At 25.5% G+C, this 22,941-nt stretch overlaps 1 protein-coding gene across 1 annotated transcript in view; it reads right to left on the minus strand.

Annotated features, from left to right (window-relative positions):
- The window catches only part of LOC113373291, a 213,324-nt gene that overhangs the window by 177,457 nt on the left and 12,926 nt on the right, over positions 1 to 22,941 (minus strand). Inside the window, exons 6-9 of the mRNA XM_026613599.1 lie at positions 21,752 to 21,923; positions 18,065 to 18,106; positions 7,545 to 7,727; positions 4,814 to 4,907 (exon numbers count right to left, since the gene is read on the minus strand). Of these exons, the coding sequence (XP_026469384.1) occupies positions 4,814 to 4,907; positions 7,545 to 7,727; positions 18,065 to 18,106; positions 21,752 to 21,923 (491 nt within the window). The remainder of the gene's footprint in view (positions 1 to 4,813; positions 4,908 to 7,544; positions 7,728 to 18,064; positions 18,107 to 21,751; positions 21,924 to 22,941) is intronic.

Raw genomic sequence — 22,941 nt, forward strand, 5'->3', positions numbered from 1 at the left:
GTGGTCTGTTCAAAAAAGTACCCGGAATTTTCGTTTTTTCAAAAAAAATATTTATTATTCGTCTACATTAATGTGGTCCCCTTCAAGTAGTCCCCCCAGATATAATACACTTATGCCAGCGTTTTTTCCAATTTTCGAAGCACCCTTGATATTCACTTTTTGATATGTCCTTGAGCACTCTCAGCGATTTTCTCAATCGAGGAAAACCGCCGTCCTTTCATGGGTCCTTCAACTTTGGGAATAGGAAAAAGTCACACGGAGCCATATCTGGTGAATTTTGCACTTTGCAACACTTTATTTCATTTTTTACGCAAAATTTAATACAAATTCTTTGACTTTTCAATTCTTCCATTGTAAAAATCGCCGAGCTCAGAAAAACACGTCGAACCTTAGCGACTACCACAGACAAAGTAAACAGTGAATATAGCTGAAAATTTCATCATACTTTAGGGGCATGTATACCAACACAATAAAAAAAAAATTTTGACAATCAGACACTCCAGACCGCGAAATTTAATTATTAGTAATTCCGGTACTTTTTGAACAGACCACGTAATATATATATATATATATATATATATATATATATAAATAGAAATTCACAGTTCCAACAGAAAGTCTTAATTCTTGAAAATTTGGGACAATCATGTCATTATTTTTGACTGTTATTTACGGTTACGGATCCAACGCTTAAATGATCAAAATTAATTCAAATTAGCCACAATAACCAAAAAATTGTCACGGTTTAGCTAAAGCTTTAGGGTTCATAACTTTCAAAATACGTAAATTCTTTTTTTCTCTATCAGCACTATCACTTCGTTTCGGTTGTGTTATGGGCCACCAGGTATATTTTCTGAACCGTTCTAATCCGTTGATCTTTGCCCCCGATAACGTACACACACACACACATCAATTTTTTCTGAGGTATGCCAGTATTTTCAGAAACCTCTGAAACCTGAAGATATGCAAAAATTTTCATTTTCAATTTTCGGCCCATTGCTCTAACTTACCTTACGGGAAGTTAAAAAGAATTACCATGACGACTTATAATGTATGTATTTTAAGTTAGAATTTTATAAAATTTTTGTCTCAATTCTTACCCGCAAGAAATAGCTTTCCCCCGACAATTCATTAAAAGTCGCCTTCCGACAATGCACAAACGTTTTTCCGTGACAGTAGAAACAATCGAATGCCGTCACCTGTACCTAAAACCGCTATCACTATCACTATCGGCGGAATAGTTGTGTGCCACTTTGTTCTCTCTCTCGAAAGAGAGTCGAGTCGAGTCGAGAGTAGTAGTGAGAGAGAGTGGAGTTAGTCGGATCGAGCCAACTTCCGTATTCGAAACTTTGAGGTTTTGCCGGTTCCCGAGGAATTAAATATTAAAGCTCTCACCCATCGCCCATCGCCCATCGCCCGTCTCGCTTATAACGCTCTCTGCTCAACCTGCCGAAAGGGTGAGGTCGAGGGTTGGAGCAGAGTGGAGCACCGAGCAAGGCTTATGTGCGCCGACAAAGAGAAACAAACAAAACATGTTGCAAGGCTGCCAGTGCGGTTCATGTTAATATTTCATATACACACCATATATATGCACACACACTCATTCATTTATATTTATATTCATAATATATATATATATATATATATATATATATATATATATATCAGGGTGATCCTTAATATGGACATTTTCGAATTTCCTTGTTCCCAAAGGCTCAAATGGTTCCAAATTGATAAAAAACAATTCCCTGAAAGTTTTAGCTCTTAATATTAACTTTTATTGTTGTACTCAATTTAATTAAAAAATATTTATAATAATATTACAAGTCATTTTTTATTATTTGACTTCATATTATATATTGTTTTCCTAATAAATACAGTGAGGGGCTTGTTTTTGCCTAAAAGTGCACGCAACCTAGACCGACGCATCGTTCCAGGTTAACGTCACGCGCAAAATCTTGGGAAAACTTTTACTTCTGTTTTACTCTTACCTATATTTTTTTTATTAATTAAATTATCTAAATATCAGTTTATGATGTATTATTTATAATGTAATTTAAAATATATGCAAAAATTGAATATTTAACATTTTAGTATTGAGTATTAATAAATACGTATACATTTATCTTAGTTTTTTTTATTTCATAATTATTTATAACATTTAATCAATTTTATACATAATCACAAGTTTGTTGCAATAGTTATGAAATGTCTGCTATTGCAAATTGTAATTTTACCTAACATGAAAAATATTTTTGTTTATGTAAATTCGTATAGTTTGATTAAGGTTTTTTTTTACAAACCATTCCTTTGAATAACTCAAAAACTTTGTACCTGGCACTCTTTTATAGTTAGCTTGGCAGAAATTAAATGAAATTTACTACAAATCCGTGTACACAGTTATATACAATCCGATATAAAAGCGTTGAATGAAATGACTCTGAAAATGGATTTTTTATAAACGCAATAGAAAATTCGAGACATTTTTCTATATTTCTTTGAATAACACAAAAACTTCATTCTGCACACTCTTTTTTAGTTAGCTTAGCAGAAACTAAATAAAAAAAACTTTATATTTCTATAATCTATCACGAACACTCCGATACAAAATTAAATAAATTAGTTTTGAACTCTCTACAATATGTCCAAGTTTGCAATTTGCAATAAACGTAATATAAACATAGGGTTGTACTCAATTTAATTAAAAAATATTTATAATAGTATTATAAGTGATATTTTATTATTTGACTTCATATTGTATATTGTTTTCTTAATAAATACAGTTAGGGGCTATTTTTGCCTAAAAGTGCACGCAACCTGGATCGACCCTTTCTTTTAGGTTAACGTGCACGCGCAAAATCTTGGGAAAAATTTTACTTCTGTTTTTACTCTTAGCTGTAAAAAATTTCATAAATTAAATTATCTAAATATTAGTTTATGATGTATGTCCATGCTATTTCCTTACAAAATTTGATTGAATTGCGCACTATCTAAAAGTTAATATTAAAAGCCAAAACTTTCAGAGAATTTTTTTTATCAATTTGGAACCAGTTGAGCCCCTGGGAGTAAGGAAATTCGAAAATGTTCATATTGAAGACCACCCTAATATACATACATATATATATATATATATATATATATATATATATATATATTAATATAAATATATTTTCCATTTTTTTTAAAAAAGCATTTAAAAATTTTTTGCTTTGCAGAAAATATAACTGAGAATTGCCACAGTTACAAATAATTTTTTGAAGATTTCATATGTGAAATATTTGTTATTTTATTTTGCAATCTGTATATATTATTACATTAAGCAGAGAATGCTGACAAGTATATGGTAAAATAAAGTTGATTACAAATTAGCTAGGAAAAAAATATAACAAAAATGAGTATGAAATTTGTTAATTATATATTTAACATCAATATTTTTTTCCTCATAAATTAGCAAGTTAAGGATTACCCGTTAGCTATTTCATTTTTAACATGAATTGAAAAAGACTAGCGTGTCTGAGGAATAGAAAATTCAATACATAATTTTTTTAATCACCACATCAATTGAAGCACAGACTTTTAGATTTAAAAATATATGATAAAGATAATACGTTGAAGAAATATTTATAATATCTTAATTTAGATGTACTAACGAATTTCCTAGTTTTGAAATGTAACAATTTACGATTACCAAACATGAATAAATAATAATATCGGTAGAATATTTATGTATAATAACACTAAAAAATAATTATTTTGTGGCGTATTTAAGTAATAGTTTATGAGCGTTGTAAATGCGAATTTATAGCAATATAACTAAATTTATGTCTTCTTGAAACCGCCGTAATTATTTTATGTCACCATAAATTGGTATATACACACACACACACACACATATATATATAAATATATATATATATATATATATATATATAAGTAATTCCATAATTCATTGTTCATACATATTTTATTAGTCCTTCTTTAAATACGATCAATAAATAAATTATTTTTGTAAAAATTCAACATAATTTTACTCTCCAATATAATTTCTTATAGCATAAATATTTCCATTACTTGTTGCTAGAATTTTTTCCTGCAAGTTTAAATAAAAACAAACTATTTTTAATATAAACTTTGCTCAAAGTCGTCGTCTTTCAGAAAGTTAGTTTAGTAAAAGTTGATGGCAATATTTCGAGAATTTAAACTGAATAAAGAACATTATTAAAATTGCATAGAAACGACATTGGACGGGGACTGAATTTTAATGAAAAATCTCCTGTCTTGAGCTCACGACGTAGAAAATATCTAGGAAATATTTTAATGCGGGATAGAGGACTATAAGACATAGTTGTTATAAGATAAAACATGTCAGCATCAAATAAACGTTTCAAACTGAAATTTTATTTTTCCCGACCTTTGGCTTTATTCTGAATTTGTTTCAACAATTTGGCCCTCGTATTAGGGCCATTGATATGTAAATTTCTCAACGAACATGTGTTGTTGTCGTCGCTCTCCATTTTATGGAGCTTTGCAGAGTATTTTTTTTGTCAGAAACTTCATTCAAATCGGATTCCACTTGGATTCCATTGAGCGAATAATGCCCTATCAATTACCGGGTTCGAATCGCAAACGGAATATTTTAAAGGCTAATATATGGGGCATCCATCCGAGGGAGCAAAAAAGAGTGTGAATGAGTGAATGCAAATTTACAGGGATATAGACACATACTTGAATATATATATATATATATATATATATATAAATTTAAACAGCATCTATTACAATATTTTTAGATTAAAAAAATTATTCTACTTACCAAAAAAATTGCAACCCACGCTAGTCCAATATTGTCAAAAGAAATTGTTCCTTGAAATGGATTTCCTCCTAGTTGTGTGCAATTTGTATAATATCTGAAAAAATAAAAATATTTATATATTAATATCAAATATTTGTAATTAGTATATTCAAAAATCAAATTATATAAGTATACGAGACTTCAGAACATCTGTAACTAGAACAATATATGGAGGATTCGGGTCATTTTTCTGCATTTTTTTAATTAACTCTAAAACTTTGTACCCCACACTCTTTTTTAGCTAAGCAGAAACTAGATAAAATTTACTACAAATCCGTGTAAACAGTTATACACACTCCGAGATAAAAGTTTAGGCTAAAATGACTTTGAAATCGATTTTTTGATAAATACAATAGAAAATTGGGGACATTTTTCTACATTTTTTTAAATAACTCAAAAACTTTGTACCAGACACTCTATTTTTATTAGCATAGCACAAACTACATAAAATGTACTACATATTCCTATAATCTCTTACAAACACTCCTATACAAAAAATTCAAATAAATTAGGTTTGAACTCGTTACAATATGTCCAAGTTTGCATTTTGCAATACACGTAATATAAACATAGAGATGTACTCAATTTAATTAAAAAATATTTATAATAGTATTATAAGTCATATTTTATTATTTGACTACATATTGTATATTGTTTTTCTAATAAATGCAGTTAGGGATTTGTTTTTGCCTAAAAGTGCACGCAACCTGGATCAACCCTTTGTTTTAGGTTAACGTGCATACGTAAAATCTTGGGAAAACTTTTAGTTCAATTTTTACTTTTAGCTATGAAAATTTTTATAAATTAAATTATCTAAATATCAGTTTATGATGTATTTTTTATAACGTAATTTAAAAAATATGCAAGAATTGAATATTTAACATTTTAGAAAAGTATTTATAAAGAACGTATACATTTATCTTAGTTTTTTTTTATTTCATAATTATTTATAATATTTAATCAATTTTATACATAATCACATGTTTGTTGCAATAATTATGGAATGTCTGATATTGATAAATTGTAATTTTACCTAACATGATAGATATTTTTGTTTATTTTGTTTGTAAATTGGTATAATTTGATTAAAGATTTTTTTTAGAAATAATTTTTTTTGATAACTCGAAAACTTTGTACCGGGCGCTTTATTTTTATTTGCTTAGCAAAAACTAGATAAAATTTACTAGAAATCCGTGAAAACATTTATATACACTTCGAGATAAAAGTTTTGAATAAAATGACTTTGAAATCGATTTTTTGATAAATGCAATAGAAAATTCTGGGGAACATTTTCCTACATTTCTTTGAATAACATATTCCTATAAACTATCACAAACACTCCTATACGAAAAATTCAAATAAATTAGGTTTGAACTCCCTACAACATGTCCAAGTTTGCAATTTGCAATATACGAAATACAAACGTAAGGTTGTTCTCAATTTAATTAAAAAGTATTTATAATAGTATTATAAGTCATATTTTATTGACTTCATATTGTATACTGTTTTCCTAATAAATACAGTTAGGTGCTGGTTTTTGCCTAAAAGTGCACGCAACCTGGATCGACCCTTTGTTCTAGGTTAACGTGCATACGCAAAATCTTGGGAAAACTTTTACTTCTGTTTTTACTCTTGGCTATGAAAATTTTTATAAATTAAATTATCTAAATATCAGTTTATGATGTATTGTTTATAATGTTATTTAAAAAATATGCAAAAATCGGATATTTAACATTTTAGAAGAGTATTTATAAAGATATATACATATATCTTAGTTTTTTTTTATTTCATAATTATTTATAACATTTAATCAATTATATACATTTGAGTCATGTTTCTGCATTTGTTTAAACAACTCAAAAACTTTGTACATAGCATTTTTCTCTAAATAGCTTAGCAGAAACTAGATACAATTTACTACAAGTCTATGTAAATAGTTATATACACTCCGATATAAATTTTTTGGCTAAAATGACTTTGCAATTGATTTTTTGATAGATGCAATAGAAATTTCGAGACATTTTTCTACATTTTTTTAATAATTCAAAAACTTTGCACTAGACATTCTTTTCTAGTTATAAACTAGATAACATTTACTGCAAATCCGTGTTAATATTTATATACACTTTGATATAAAAGTTTTGCACACAACGACTTTGAAATCGATTTTTTGATAAATCCAATAGAAAATTCGAGACCTTTTTCTACAGTTTTTCAAATGTATATATATATATATATATATGTATATGTATATTATAAATAACTCAAAAACTTCGTTCCGCACACATTTTTTTTTAAATGGCCTAGCAGAAACTAGATAAAATTTGCCACAAGGCCATTAAAAAAATGTATATACTGTTACATAAACTTTTTAAATATATATACTTTTTAAATAAATCGCACTTGCTCGCGCGCAACAATGACACATATAAAGGATTTGGGACATTTTTCTACATTTTTTTAAAATAACTCAACATGGCATTGTTTTCTAGTTAGCTAAGCAGAAACTAGATAAAATTTACAAAAAATCCCTGTAAACAGTTATATACACTCCGATATAAAAGATTTGAATAAAATGACTTTGAAATCGATTTTTTAATAAATGCAATAGAAAATTCGGGACTTTTTTCTACTTTTTCCGTTAATTGTTATATAAAATATAATTTATTACTGTGTCATTTATCATATTTACCTATTCCAGTCAACACACGAGTTCTCCGTAGGCAAATTAAGACTATAGGGCTGAGCAGGGCTAAAGCATTCCCTTGCCCCTAACCTATAGGGCGGCAACCCGGAGCACTGGTGCATTCCGTTGTCCTCCGGCCTGGAGCAAATGTACTCGTGCTCTTTGCTGATTTCGTAGTAAAATGATATGCTAAATAAAAAAATAAAATATTAATATTAGTTATAATCGTTACAAAATGTGGTAAGTTTTAGGCTGCAGAAGAAAAAGTTAGAGACAGAGGTTTTGGTTAGAGAAGTTTTATCTAAGCTACAAGGTCATGCGGTTAAGAGATTTCGATGCTTTTGATAGGCTGGAATTATTTATTGTTAGAAAATTTTTGTTGAATATTTTTATAGATGGTGAATATACTTCTAGGTGAATTAGTTATATGTTAGGCTAATTAGATAAATTTGACTAATTACATAGTATTCATGCAAATAAATAAATGTACTTAATATACCTACTACTAATTTGTTTACAATTTTTACAGAATAAATAACTACTTCATATATATATATATATATATATATATATATATATATATATTAAATGTTACAACACTCAGATTTTTAACACACACTTTATTTAATAATTACAGACGTTTCTAGACCATGGGATGCCTCATCTTCAGTGTAATTTCAAAAACAGTTACTTATATACTACACATAATACTACAAATAATACATCATAAACTGATATTTAGATAATTTAATTTATAAAAAAAATATAGCTAAGAGTAAAAACAGAAGTAAAAGTTTTCCCAAGATTTTGCGTTTGCACGTTAACCTAAAACAAAGAGTCGATTCGGGTTGCGTGCACTTTTAGGCAAAAACAAGCTCCTAACTGTATTTATTTGTAGTAAATTTAATCTAGTTTCTGCTAAGCAAACTAGAAAAAAATGTGTGGAACGAAGTTTTTGAGTTATTTGAAAAAATGTAGAAAAATGTCCCACATGTATGAAATTAATGTAATGAAAATTATTATAATGAATTATTGTAATGAAAAAACTGAGATAAATGTATACGTCTTTATAAATACTCTTCTAAAATGTTGAATATTCAATTTTAGCATATTTTTTAAATTACATTATGAATAATACATCATAAACTGATATTTAGATAATTTAATTCATAAAAATTTTCATAGCTAAGAGTGAACATAGAACCAAAAGTTTTCCCAAGATTTTTCGTATGCACGGTAACCTAAAACAAAGGGTCGATCCAGGTTGCGTGCACTTTTAGGCTAAATCAAGCTCCTAACTGTATTTATTAGGAAAACAGTATACAATATAAAGTTAAATAATAAAATATGACTTATAATGCTATTATAAATATTTTTTAATTAAAATGAGTACAACCCTAAGTATATATTACGTGTATTGCAAATTGAAAACTTGGACATATTGTAGCGAGTTCAAACCTAATTTATTTGAATTTTTCGTATGTGAGTATTTGTAATAGATTATAGGAATATGTAGCGAATTTTATCTAGTTTTTACTAAGCCAAATAAAAAAGAGTGCGCGAAACGAAGTTTTTGAGTCATTTAAAAAAAATTAGAAAAATGTCACAAAACCTTCATTTCAGTTAATTAGAAAATAGTGTAGTATATAAGTAACTGTTTTTGAAATTACACTGAAGATGAGGCATACCTTGGTCTCGAAACGTCTGTAATTATTAAATAAAGTGTGCGTCAAAAATCTGAGTATTGTATTGTTCATATTTAACATTTAATATTCGTTCCACTCATATCACAAAATTCTATATATATATACATATATATATATATATATATATATATATATAGCTAAAAGCTTCTTATTTTCCTCAATAAATTACATATTTAATTTTTCGTATTTTACATTATTTTAATCCTTTTAGGACTTCTTCAGGAACAGTTTAAAACAAACAATTTTTTTGTACATTTATACATTTTTAAATTATTCCAAAACTTAAAGAATTTGAATTTTATCTTTGAAGTATTGATTTTGGTTTAAAAAAACTGCACATACTAAAACTAAAATTTGCTTTCACCAAATGTATTGAAAATTGCTTATTGTGCTTATTTAAAAAGTTTGAAGTTATAAATAAAAAGTGTATTATTATAAAAAATATTTGATAAGTTTAAAAAATATAAAAGTTATTTATAAATATAAAAGTTGTGAAAATCAAAAGATAAAAATGATTTTAAAAATGGTGAATTTAAAATTAGGCACAAAAACCCCTCACAATTTTTACAATGTTTTATTTTATGAGTTTATCAAAAACGATTGAGGTTACAAATATATATTAAGTTTATAATTTTTCTTACATTATTAAACATAAAATTGACTATATAAGTTTTATGTATAAGAAAGTTATTTATATATAATTTTTTTAATAATTGTTTTTGTTGAAATAATTTAGTCCAAAATACAGAGTTTTAAATTTTTTTTTTAAATCCTATTATTATATATTTCAATATTGATTTTGTTTATTTTCAGTTCAACCTTTTCAATTTCTATTCCTGCAAGTATTATATCTATAATAAACATTATTTTTTATAACCATTACGGAAATAAATTTGCAGAAGAAAGTAATCAAGTACTATATTTTTGTTAAAATAATTTGTTTTGCAAAATGAGTCAAAATCGAATTTATAACGAAAAAATATGTGATTTTGTGATATTTATACCATATGTGTTATTTATATCACAAACCGTTTATACACGAGAATAATGAAGTTGTGATATGTTATTGCTAAAAATGTCAACTATGATGACATGATACAATTTTATTCGCAAACTATGATTTATTTGCAAAATTCAAACCACATGTCATTAATAGCAATGCAAAGTAATTAATGCAATTTGTTATATAAGTATTATATTTTATATTCACAAATATATATATATATATATATATTATATTTTCTATAATATAATAGTATATTATATAATCGAGACTTAAAATAAATAAATTAATAAATAATTTTAGTATATCGAAAAGTATCGGCGTCTCCACCGTACCGGATTCTGATTCGATATATATATATATATATATATATATATATATATATATATATATAACGTGTATATTTTCCTATTCGATAGTAGAAAATCCAGTTTTCCACATCGAATTACGGAAAATGTAGACGAGGCGATAACAAAATAGCGATTTCATACGGTATAGGAAAATTATTGGCAAATGGGTTTATGGAAAATTGACTCTTTTGTGCGGAAAATAGAAAAAGTGGGTGAACTACTGTAGATATATGAAATCGTTACATTTGATAGATTCTTCTATGTAAATCATAATCAACAAAGTTGTAAATTATATAAATAAGTGTATTTTTTTCTCCTCGGTGCACAAGTCCATTTTATGTCTTTCTGGATTTTTGATATTTGAAATTCGTCCAACAAACGGTTCGTCCTGACAAGCTTAATATATTATGTATTATCAGTTATTGAAAACGTGCCTTTTTCCAGTGACACTATTTTGATTTAGAACCCCGTTTCGAGAAAAGTTATTTTCTCTCGTTTTTCTTCCGTGAACTTTTTTTTACATACGCGAATATTTCGCCTCATTTGTTATTCTAAATAACTTGATACCTCGATATATACATATACATATATATACATACATACATATATATATATATATATATATATATATATATATATATATATATATATATCAATGTATTTATATTACACAGGGTTGATGAATCGATTTCTGTTCACAAGATTTCCCGTGCGACAAAAACGAATCAAAATTGATCTTGATATATTTCCAAAAGAATGTAATATAAGCCTACTTTGCATTTTTAGAATGGAAAGGTATTTTATAGGGATTTAAGATCGCCTGTTAAGGTAAATTGCTTTAATAAAGGTCTTATTAGATAGATAATTTGAACCTAAATATAATTTCTTTACAAACAAATTAAATACAAGAAAAAAATACTGACAAAATATTTTTTTATATGTAAATTTTATATGTTATTTAAAAAAAATAGTATTTAAGAATTAGTATATATATATATATATATATATATATATATATATATATATATATATATATATATATATATACATATTATTTTCCGAACTTTTATTATCCGAACTAAAAGCGCATAGTTTCCACAGTATCTGTGGAAAATGTTTCGAAATATAAATGTGGAAAACAAAAACATTAAAAAAGTTGCAAAAGGCGATAAATCATCACGTTATACGAGTATGTTGCCTGTATTTCATAACTCTAAATATTTTCCGAGGCCGCCAAACGAAATAGTCAATTTATTCGTTGAACCGATAGATAGGATTTTAAATGAAATCAATATTTACTGATAATAGATAGATGTGTACATACATTTAATTAAATACACACATACGTATACATACATACACACACATAATATATATATATATATATATATATATATATATATATATATATACAACAATCTTTTTGAGCATACATGCATTCATCAAAAAACATACTTGGACTCCAGAGAACATTTACACATAAAATTATGAATACATCAAATGTTACTTAAGGAACTTGTAGGTTTTTTTATTTGTTTTTATACTAAACATATTATAGAACATCATACTTAAATTACAATATTGTACAACAAGTGAATATATATAAAAAAAAATAGCAAAACTTTTAGTTTAATTTGTGAGTATTTTTAACCTTTGAATAAAGATGTATATGTATGTATATGCATTCATGTTATTTTATAGTATTACTTAAAAACTAGTTGCTATATATAATTACTATTGTAGAATACAAAATGCATTTTTTTAGTTATAAATTGTTATTTAATAAAAAGGAATTTGAAAAAGTAAATTTGCAATACGTAAGCGTTAATAAAATTTAGGAAAATTCTTGTATTTTATAAAAATAATTTCTATCATAAAATATAAATAATTTCAGTAAAAATAAAAAATTGTAGACATTTTTTTCTTAAAGTTTTTAGTTTTACTAACATATTTTTTACGATGATGAAGAAAATAAAAATTACTTTAATTTTACTATAATGTAGACAATACAATTGTTTTAAATAATGCCTTAGAATAATTCTATAAAATGAAATTACAAATGCATAACTGGTTTTTGGTCTAGATAGAAAAAAATGTGTTAGAAAAGTGAAAACTAGATAAAATTATCCATAAATTGGTATATATTAATATTTTTTAAAATATCTGTTATAAATCCTACAAGAGCTTAAATGAAAAATTGCAAATTAGGTTTTCCTAATATCATGGCAAAATTTAATTAGTGCTTTTTTCAATTTTTATTAGAGAAACCTTTGTGTTAAACCAGATAGAACTTTTTTGTATTAGACAAGTATATTCTAGATAAAATTCTATATAAATTGGTATATTTCAATATTTTGTAAAAAATCTCTTATAAATCCTACAAAAACCTAAACATAAAAAATGAAAAATAAGTTTTCTTACATAATGGCGAAATTTAATCTGTACTTTTTACAGTTTTTATTAAAAAACTTTTTTGTGAAACTAGATAAAAGAAATTTGTGTTAAACAAGTGAAAATTAGATAAAATTATCCATATATTGGTATATATTAATATTTTCTAATATGTCTCTTACAAAAGTTATAAGCGCTTATTAAATAAAACAAATAAGTTTAAAACAATGTCAATTTTTCGAGTTTTTATTAAGAAAAACTTTTGTGTTAAACCAGATAGAAGTTTTTTTTATTAGACAAGAATATTCTAGATAAAATTCTCTATAAATTTGTATGCTTTAATATTATGTAAAATATCTCTTATAAATCATACGAATGCCTAAACATAAAAAAAATTATCTCATGTTACAATTTCAATTTTGATAAATGATAATTTTTTTTAGTGCAAAAGTTTCACCAACTTATCTCCTAAAAAGCTCCTTTACAATTAGAACGAAGGGAGATAAATCTATTGAGACATTTGAAAATAGTGTTTTTGTTCTCGAGAAGAAACTTTCTTAAAATCCTTTTTGTTCGAAGGGATGTTTTTGTTACAAGAGAATTCGCTTTTAATTTCCAACCCGGGGCGAAAAGTTTCAGACAAAGTTAGAGTTTTTTTTATTTGTTTTCGGATTTTTTCAATATAATTGAATATATATATATATATATATATATATATATATATATATATATATATATAGATTAAATATTTTATTCTGAGAGTACCTTAAGATACACCGTCGTACATCTTTATAAACAGATATTTATTTTAATGGGCAAAACCATTATGCACAAATCTTAAAATCGAACCTCAAACAGGGGCTGGTAGTGACATAACAAACCCCCATTTTCCCCCATTTTTCCCTTTTCAATACCTATTTAACCCCCTTTTGCGAAGAAAATATCCGGTCCCATTTTAATATTTGATGTTTGGCGGAAAAACGTTTAAATTGATCGAAGGATATTTTATACTTGATATCCTTTAGAAACATTTTAAAACACAATTTAATAATATATATATATATATATATATATATATATATATATAATTATTTATTTATATATATATATATATATATATATATATATATATTCTCCATCTTTTGTTGAAAGTAATAAACCCGGTAAGATTTATTATAGACGTTTTTCCGAGATTCCGATTCTAAATCTCAATTACAAAAAGTTCCCGTGTAGAAAATAGCACAGTTAGTAGCTATCGAAACTGGAAAATAGTTTCTGACATGAACTAGAAAATTTTTGTAGTTTATTTACTCTGGAAAACTAAAAAACTACACAGTATGTCTGGGGATAGAATTGTATTGTAGGAAAATGCGTCCTTATAGATTGGATGATAATAAATATAATTGTGATTATATATATTATGTTTTAATTATACAGAATTAAAGTCAATTTTATTAGCTTTACATCTGTGTAATTTGTTTAGTAACAAAAACCAAACGCGTCTTTCAGAATTTTTTTAAAAATATGTGTAGTCATATATATAATTTTATAATTACACATAATTAAAACTAATTTTATTACCTATATAACTGTGCAATTGTTTTTATATGCTTTGAATAATTTTTTTTAAAATATAAGGTTGTCAAATATCTCCCTTCCGCCTTTTTGTATTATAAACCAAGAGCAAAAAAGCGGAAGGGAGATATTTGACAACCTAATATTTGCAAAAACTTAAAAAAATGACATATGCCAATCCGACTTCAAAGCTTCGGATTCAAATTTGAAACTTTATTTTAAATAACTATCAGAAATTATTTGAATTTTTGTATTTCTTAAAAAATATAAAAAATTCAAGAGCTTTCAAAGTATATAATTGTTTTTATCAACATGGAACAAATTTAAGAAATATTTAGTAAAAATTAAAAAAATATCTCCAATCTATAACAGAGAATAAAATGGGAATTCGTGTATATATATATATATATGTATATATATGTATATATATATATATTTATATATCGGATTCACAATAAAATTTCAGAAACTTTTAACAGCTTTAAAACTTCTTCGGAAAGTTTTAAAAAGTATTGAAAAGGTTACAACCAACAGCTAAAAGCTACGAAGGAAACTTATTACGACGGTGTATAAAACTTTTATGAGAAATATTAAAAACAACTATGTTATAATGCATATAAAAAATAATATGTAATTTTTAAATTTAAAACAATCCTTTGGTTACGGGAAAAAAATATTTGTTTATGATATAGATGCATTTTTAATAATAATATAAAATTAAATGTCATACAGCGCACTTTGTGTATTGTTCTAATATTTAAAAAAAATTAAATAAGATGAAAAGTCTATTTAAGGTTTTTGTATGATTTTTAATTTAATATACTTCGAAAAGTGTAGTATGCATTTAATATATGAAAATACTTATGATATTTATAAAAATATAATCTAAGAACACCATAACTATTTTTCTACAAAATTTTACTATAAATTTTCTACATAGGATAAAAAAACACACAAATTCGGAGACAAACACAGAACACAAATAGTGATCAATATGAAAAAATAGTGTTTTTTTCAATAATTAGTACAGATAGTTAGTAGTGTTATTGTTCAAATTAGTACAGAAACTGCAACAGAAGAAGTAGTAAATTAAAATTTAGTAAATTAAAGACTTTCAAGCACTTTTTAGCCCAAGGGAAAAATTCGTGTCTTCCTAGTTGTGATGCATTTTTTCATACAGAAACGCGTCGAGAATATTTCACATTTTTTATGACAATTTATGAGTATACAGAGTTGCTTTAGAGTACTTTGTCGTTAGTAAAAGTCGTAGACTATTTAATTTTGAGTAAATTTGCTATATAAATACTACTATATAAATCCAACGCGTATATTTTAAAGTTATGAATGATCTTACAAGCAAATATACTGTTACAAGTAATAATTACTATTCAGTTTTCAGTAGAGGTTTTGGAGTATACCGAGTTGTTTCAGAGTAAAATGATGTTAGAAAGTGTTAAGATTATTCAATTTTGTGCAAATTAGTTTAGTATATATATACATCAAACCCTTATTTAAAAAGTTATCTAAAATCTAACAAATTATTGCACTAGTACAAACAAAATACTTTTGGACCTTAAGCGCGTTCGAATTGATTTTGGGTTACAATATTTTTTTTAAAGTATACTAAGTTATAAAGATAAACTAATATACTAAGGATATATACTAGTATGATATAAAAAAATATTATTTATTATATAATTTTGAATAATTTTGTCAAAAATGCTATATAAATATGAAGCGTATTTTAAAAGTTATAAATAATTTAACAAATTACTGTACCATAAAAGTAATCAGATAAATTTTCGATTTTCAATTACGATTTCAAAGTATTCCGAGTTGCTGTAGAGTATTATAATATTAGAAAATACTATAAACAAACAACAAATTTGCTGAATATTCTGTACAAATTTAAAGCGTACTTTGAAAGTTATAAATAATCAAACAAATTCTTGTACTCTGACAAACTTGACTTGGAATATTAACTAGTTATATCAATGCCAATTTTCATTAACGATTTTGAAGTATACCAAGTTGTTCTTGGTTATTACACTATTAGAAAACAATATAGATTATTTAATTTTAAATAAATTTGCTCAATATATATATATATATATATATATATATATATATATATATATATATATATATATCAATATAATATTTAAATCAGACAAACCGTTTAAGAGTTACAAGAAATTTCATGAAAAAATGCATCACAGCAAAAAACGTACTCCTAATTTTTCTAATTTTTGTAGTTTTAAAGTATACCGAGTTGCTGTAGATCATCATAGTATTTAAAAATTACTCTAAACCACTCAATTTTTTGCAAATTTGCCTAATATTTGATTAAAATCAAAACAATGGTTTAAAAGTTGCTAAAGATTTAATAAATAAATGCATAGAACCACTTGTTACAAGTACTAGTAATATATTTTTTTAAGTTCAAAGTATACCGAGTTGCTGTAGAGCATAGTCGTATTAGAAAGTATTGTAAATTGTTTAATTTTAAACAAATTTGCAGAATATTTCATTGAAATCAGACAAACGGTTCAAAAGTTACAAAAAAATTTAATAAACAAATGCATAAAAATAAGGGTTACAAATACCTGCATGAACAACTTGTTACAAGTACCTTAAAAATTTAATAATTTTAAAGTATACCGAGTTGATATAGACTAGAATCATGTGAGAAAATATTGTAGATAATTTAATTTTGTACAAATTTGCAGAATATTTCATTGAAATCAGACAAACCGTTCAAAAGTTACACGTGATTGTGATTTGATAAATAAATGCACAAAACCCCTTGCAAGTATTTACATACATAAACAACTTGTTATAAGTACCTTAAATATTTAATAATTTTAAAGTATACCGAGTTGATATAGACTAAAAGTGTATAGGAAAATATTGTAGATAATTCAATTTTGTACAAATTTGCCGAATATATCATTAAAATCAGACAAACGGTTCAAAAGTTACGAATATATTCAATTTCGTTTATTCAAATAAATAAATGCACAAAACCACTTGTTGCAAGTACTTACATAAACAACTTGTCACAAGTACCTTAATAATTTAACAATTTTAAAGAATACCGAGTTGATATAGACTAGAATCATGTGAGAAAATATTGTAGTTAATTGAATTTTGTACAAATTTGCCGAATATTTCATTAAAATAAGACAAACGGTTCAAAAGTTACACGCGATTTACTAAACAAATGCACAAAACGACTTATAACTAATGACGTATGAGCGGTAAAAATAGTACGGGAGCTGATAACAAAAACGCAAACAATTTACGGCAGTCTAAAAAGTGCTTTTCACCAAACCCAAACAAAAAAACCAAAAACCAACAAAAAATCAATAACCATTATTATTACAACATTACAACATTAAAGACAACACAAAAGAAACTCAAATTCAAACAATAAAAAGAAAGTTCTTAGAAAGAAAAGAAAGTTTTTTTTCGGTACAAAAAAACAAAAGCATTTCTTACGAGTTGATTCGCACACGAATCGTGTATTCCTCTGGTAATCCCCTGAAAAACAAAATATTGAAAAAACAAAGCAGCTATGCAGATGATTAGGACGACGACACATGAACCACAAAAAAACATACACACGAACACAACACCTACGACGACCAGTAAATGATACACAATGTAAATGGGGAGAGGGTATAGAAGACTAAGGAACAATTTTAAAAATGACGATTAAGATTTTTTTTAGAATTTTGAAGGTCATCAATATCAATAATTTACGACCACCAATGGTAAATGAATGATACATTATGAAGAGGGGGAGGATATAGAATATTGAGATACAATTTGATATAGAAGACTAAAATACAATTATTAAAATGTTTGTAAAGGTTTTTTAAGTTTTGACGATCATCAACATCTACGACCACCAATATTAGATAAATGATACATAGCAAGTGGGAGGAGGATATAGAAGACTGCGGTACAATTTGGAAATAAATGGTAAAGATTTCTTTTTTGGTTCTGAAGAATACATAGTGAATGGGGGAAAGTTATAGAAGACTTGGATATAAATTGAGAAATTATGGTAAAGAATTTTTTAGGTTTTTAAGATCATTAAAATCGAACATCTACGACCACCAATTTAGATGAATGATACACGACAAATAGGGGGAGAATATAGAAGACTAGAATACGATTTGGAAATTATTGGTGAAAATTTTCTTTAAGTTTTTAGGATCATAGACATCTACGACCACCAATGTTTTAGATTGTAGAATGATACATTGTAGAGAGTAGGGGGAGGATATAGAAGACTGGAATAAAATTGGGAAAATGATAGTACAGGAATTTTTTTGACATTGAGGAGAATATAGAAGGCTGGAATATAATTACAAAAGTATTGATGATTTTTTTTTAGAATTTGAAGGTCATCTATATCGAACAACATTTACAACACCCAATTTCAGATAAATGGTACAGAGCAAGTGGGGGGAGGATATAGAATACTAAAATATAATTTGAAGAACATTGATGAAAGTTTTTTTAAGTTTTTAAGATCATAGACATCAACGACTACCAATGTTTTAGATGAATGATACATAGTAAGTGAGGGGAGGATATAGAAGACTAAGATACTATTTAGAAATTAATGGTAAAAGACATTGTGAGGAGAGGGGGAGGATATAGAAGACTGGGATACAATTATGAAAATGAAAATGAAAGAATTTTTTGGGTTTTGAAGCTCATTAACATCGAAAAACATCTGCCACCACCAAATATGGTAAATGAATGATATATAGAGAGGGTAGGGAGAGGATATAGAATATTAAGATTCAATTAGATAAATAATTGTGAAAGATTTTTTTGGATTTTGGACCAATAATAGTATTTGAATAATATATTTGAGGGTAGGGGGAGGATATAGAATATTGAAATAAATTATGAAAAATAAGAGAGAAAGATTTTTTTGGGGTTTTGAAGATTGTCAAAATCAAAACAACATCTATGATCACCAACAATGGTAGATGAATGATACATAGTAAATGGGGAGAGAATATAGAAGACTCAAATATAATATAGATAATTAATAATAATTATAAATATAAAAATAGATATAGATAATTAAATAAAATTAGAAAATATTGGTGAAGGAATATTTTTTTTTTAGGTTTTAAAGATATTCAGCATCGAACAACATTTACGACCATCAAGAATAGTAGATGAATAATACATAGTAAATGGAGGGAGAATATAGAGGACTAACAAAACAATTCGATAAATGTTTGGGAAGAATTTTTTTAGGTTTTAAAGATAATCAACATCGAACAACATTTACGACCATCATCAATAGTGGATGAATGATACATAGTAAATGGGAGGAGGATATAGAAGACTAGGATGCAATTCGATAAATAATTGTGAAGGTTTTTTTCAAGTTTTGAAGATCGTTAAGTAAATATGAATCAAAAAATTAAACTTATTATATATATTATTGATATTGAAATTAAAATTTTCTCCTTATAAATTGAGTAAAAGTTGCCTAAGTCGTACCACCTTCGAAAATTTTACTTTTGCAGAAATTTTGTACGATAAAACTAAAAAAAATATTTGGAACGTTTTGTAAGATTTGGAAGGTTTTGTAGATCATCTGGTAAATTTGAATAAAAAATGTAGAATTTTGTTCCGTTAAACAAAAGCAAGGTTGCTTAAGTCGTACCACATACAAAAATATTTAAATATTTGTAAAATTTTAGAAGAATTAGATTAACAGATAAGTTGTGAAGTTTTGGAGATCATCGAGTAAATAAGATTAAAAATGTAGAATTTTATTCCTTATATTTTATCATTCAGTAAGGTGAGGTTGCCTAAGTCGTACCACATGTAATACTTTAAAAAAAACGTTGGTATTTCATTTTTTCGTAAACAAGCTTAAGTATATTTATTAGCAATTTGTTGATATTTTATTTGATACTTCAAAACCCAAAAATGCATAAATATATATATATATATATATATATATATATATATATATATATATGAATTATGACCAAAAAATTATGCCAATAAATTAAATTAATGATTCGATACACAAGTGCACAAAACACATAAATTTTGTTTTGAAAAAAAAACACACACAAACACATAACATCAATCTCAAACTTAACAGAAAAAAATTAGTAAGGTGATAAAAATATCATTATCAATTAAAAAAAAAAATTATCATTAGGGTGCCTTAACACTCACACACAAACACATAAAAAAATTGACTCAAAAACATGAATTGCAACTAAAAAATAATATTTAATGTTGTATCATTGTGTTGGAATTATTATTGTGTAAAAAATTGCATATGTACAAAAATATATACATAAAAAATGTTCACTAAAATTATGAATGATTTTAATATAATATCTATGCATGCAACATGCATAAAATATTAATAATAAAAAAATTATGGAACATCTAAACATGCAGTTATATATATATATATATATATATATATATATATAAATCAAAAATTGAAAGGTGCTAAAATTTCTTTAATATTAAACCCTTATTATAAAAAATTGTTTTAATATTTTAAGCAAGTACCAAAAAATTAAATAAATACTAGGGATCGAGTACTTTCATCTGTTTTTGTTTCAAAATACCACAAATAGCAATCTAACATTTGGAAAAAAAGTTTCTAACATATATGCTGTTCTAAGATTATTTGAACATTTAATAATATTATTCTAATGCAATAACAAAAATTGCTTCTTTGTTATTTAATAAAAACTTATATAATAATTATATATATGTTAAAAATTATTAATGATAACAACATAAAACTTTTTATATAAATAATATAAACTTTTAGAAACGCTATTATGTAATAATTAATAATATTAATTCAATCCATAGGTAAAAAAAATGTGTTTAATAATTTTTATCAACTATTTAGTATTTATGATACAATGATACTATACAAGTATATACGCACAAAAATATGATTATATCCTTCAAATCAGAATCAAATTTAACCTTAAATTTAAAATTTTCATGGAACTACATATGAAAAATTAACCTTTAATTAATACTGGTTTAGTTATCCTCATTCGACCTCTAATTTTTTAGCACATTTCAATTTTCTACCGTCTAATTTATATTTTAACCATTACAAAATTTTCAATATATTATTATTTTTTTTATAAAACTCACTTTGGGTTGTTAACATGTGGTGGAAGCTGAAGAACACATCTTTGCCTCAACATTCCCTGCCAAAGTTGCACCCCAACAATTCCAAAAATGAAAAAGACAAAAAAACACAACAGCAAAACATTTCCCAACATCGGCAAAGTGTCCAGGAGCAACATCACCAGGATTCTCATACCTGAAAATAAAACAAATTAACTAATAAATAAAATATAAATAAAATAAAAAGATTAAATAACTGCTCCAACTCCAAGTAAAAGATCTTAGTATGATGAAAATTCATATACAAAAATTCTTTAAAATATAATTATCTAAACATTTTTATGATTTTATTCTAATTCTTAATCATATATAAAAATGTAATTATACTTTGAATTGTATAAGAATATTCACGCATTCTACTAATTCTAATTCTACTAATTCTACACATACAGTTGAGTCATAAATTTTACATCGGATAACACAGACGTTCTGTTCCTTATTTTAGTGATTAATTATAAAATATAAATATGTATGTATATATATATATATGTATGTATATATATAGATAATTAACCTTAACTATCCTGAAAAAAATTTGAAAAAAAAATAGTGCAAAATAGAACAGTAACTTTGAATATAAGCACAATCAAAACCAATAACACAATTACCCCAAGTTTTCAAGAAATAAGACTTTTATTAAACTATGAATCGAATTTTTTAAATTGGACGACTTTGAGAGGCCCTGAAAAAATGTACTAAAGTGTGTTGGCAAGTTTCATTATCAGTGAGCGTTCTAAAATTGTAAAATACTTCAAAATTATATTAGAGAAAAATTTTTGCACGAAAATAAATATCTAAAAATGACTGAATTTATAAGAAATGTGCTTAGCAAAAATCGTGTCATTTTAGGTTTTTATTATATTACACGGAATTTTTCAATAACAAAGTTATCAAGTATTTTACCTGATTAAATGCTTCTTTTTAATGAAACTTATTATAAACTTTTTATGAAACTTTCCAACATACTTTAGGACATTTTTTAAGAGAAAGACCTTTCATAGTCGATCGATTTTAAAAATTTAAATTATTAAATTTTCAAAATTTAAATTATTAAAAATTTATATTATAGTTAAACAAAAAGTCTTATTTGTTGAAAACTTGGGGCATTTATGTTGTTTTTGATTGGGGCTCTAAAATGTTATTCAAGGTTACAA

Source organism: Ctenocephalides felis, unplaced genomic scaffold, assembly GCF_003426905.1.
Source record: "Ctenocephalides felis isolate EL2017-DRISC unplaced genomic scaffold, ASM342690v1 CF-g0.4_SCAFFOLD_01604, whole genome shotgun sequence".
NCBI classification, from domain to species: domain Eukaryota; kingdom Metazoa; phylum Arthropoda; class Insecta; order Siphonaptera; family Pulicidae; genus Ctenocephalides; species Ctenocephalides felis.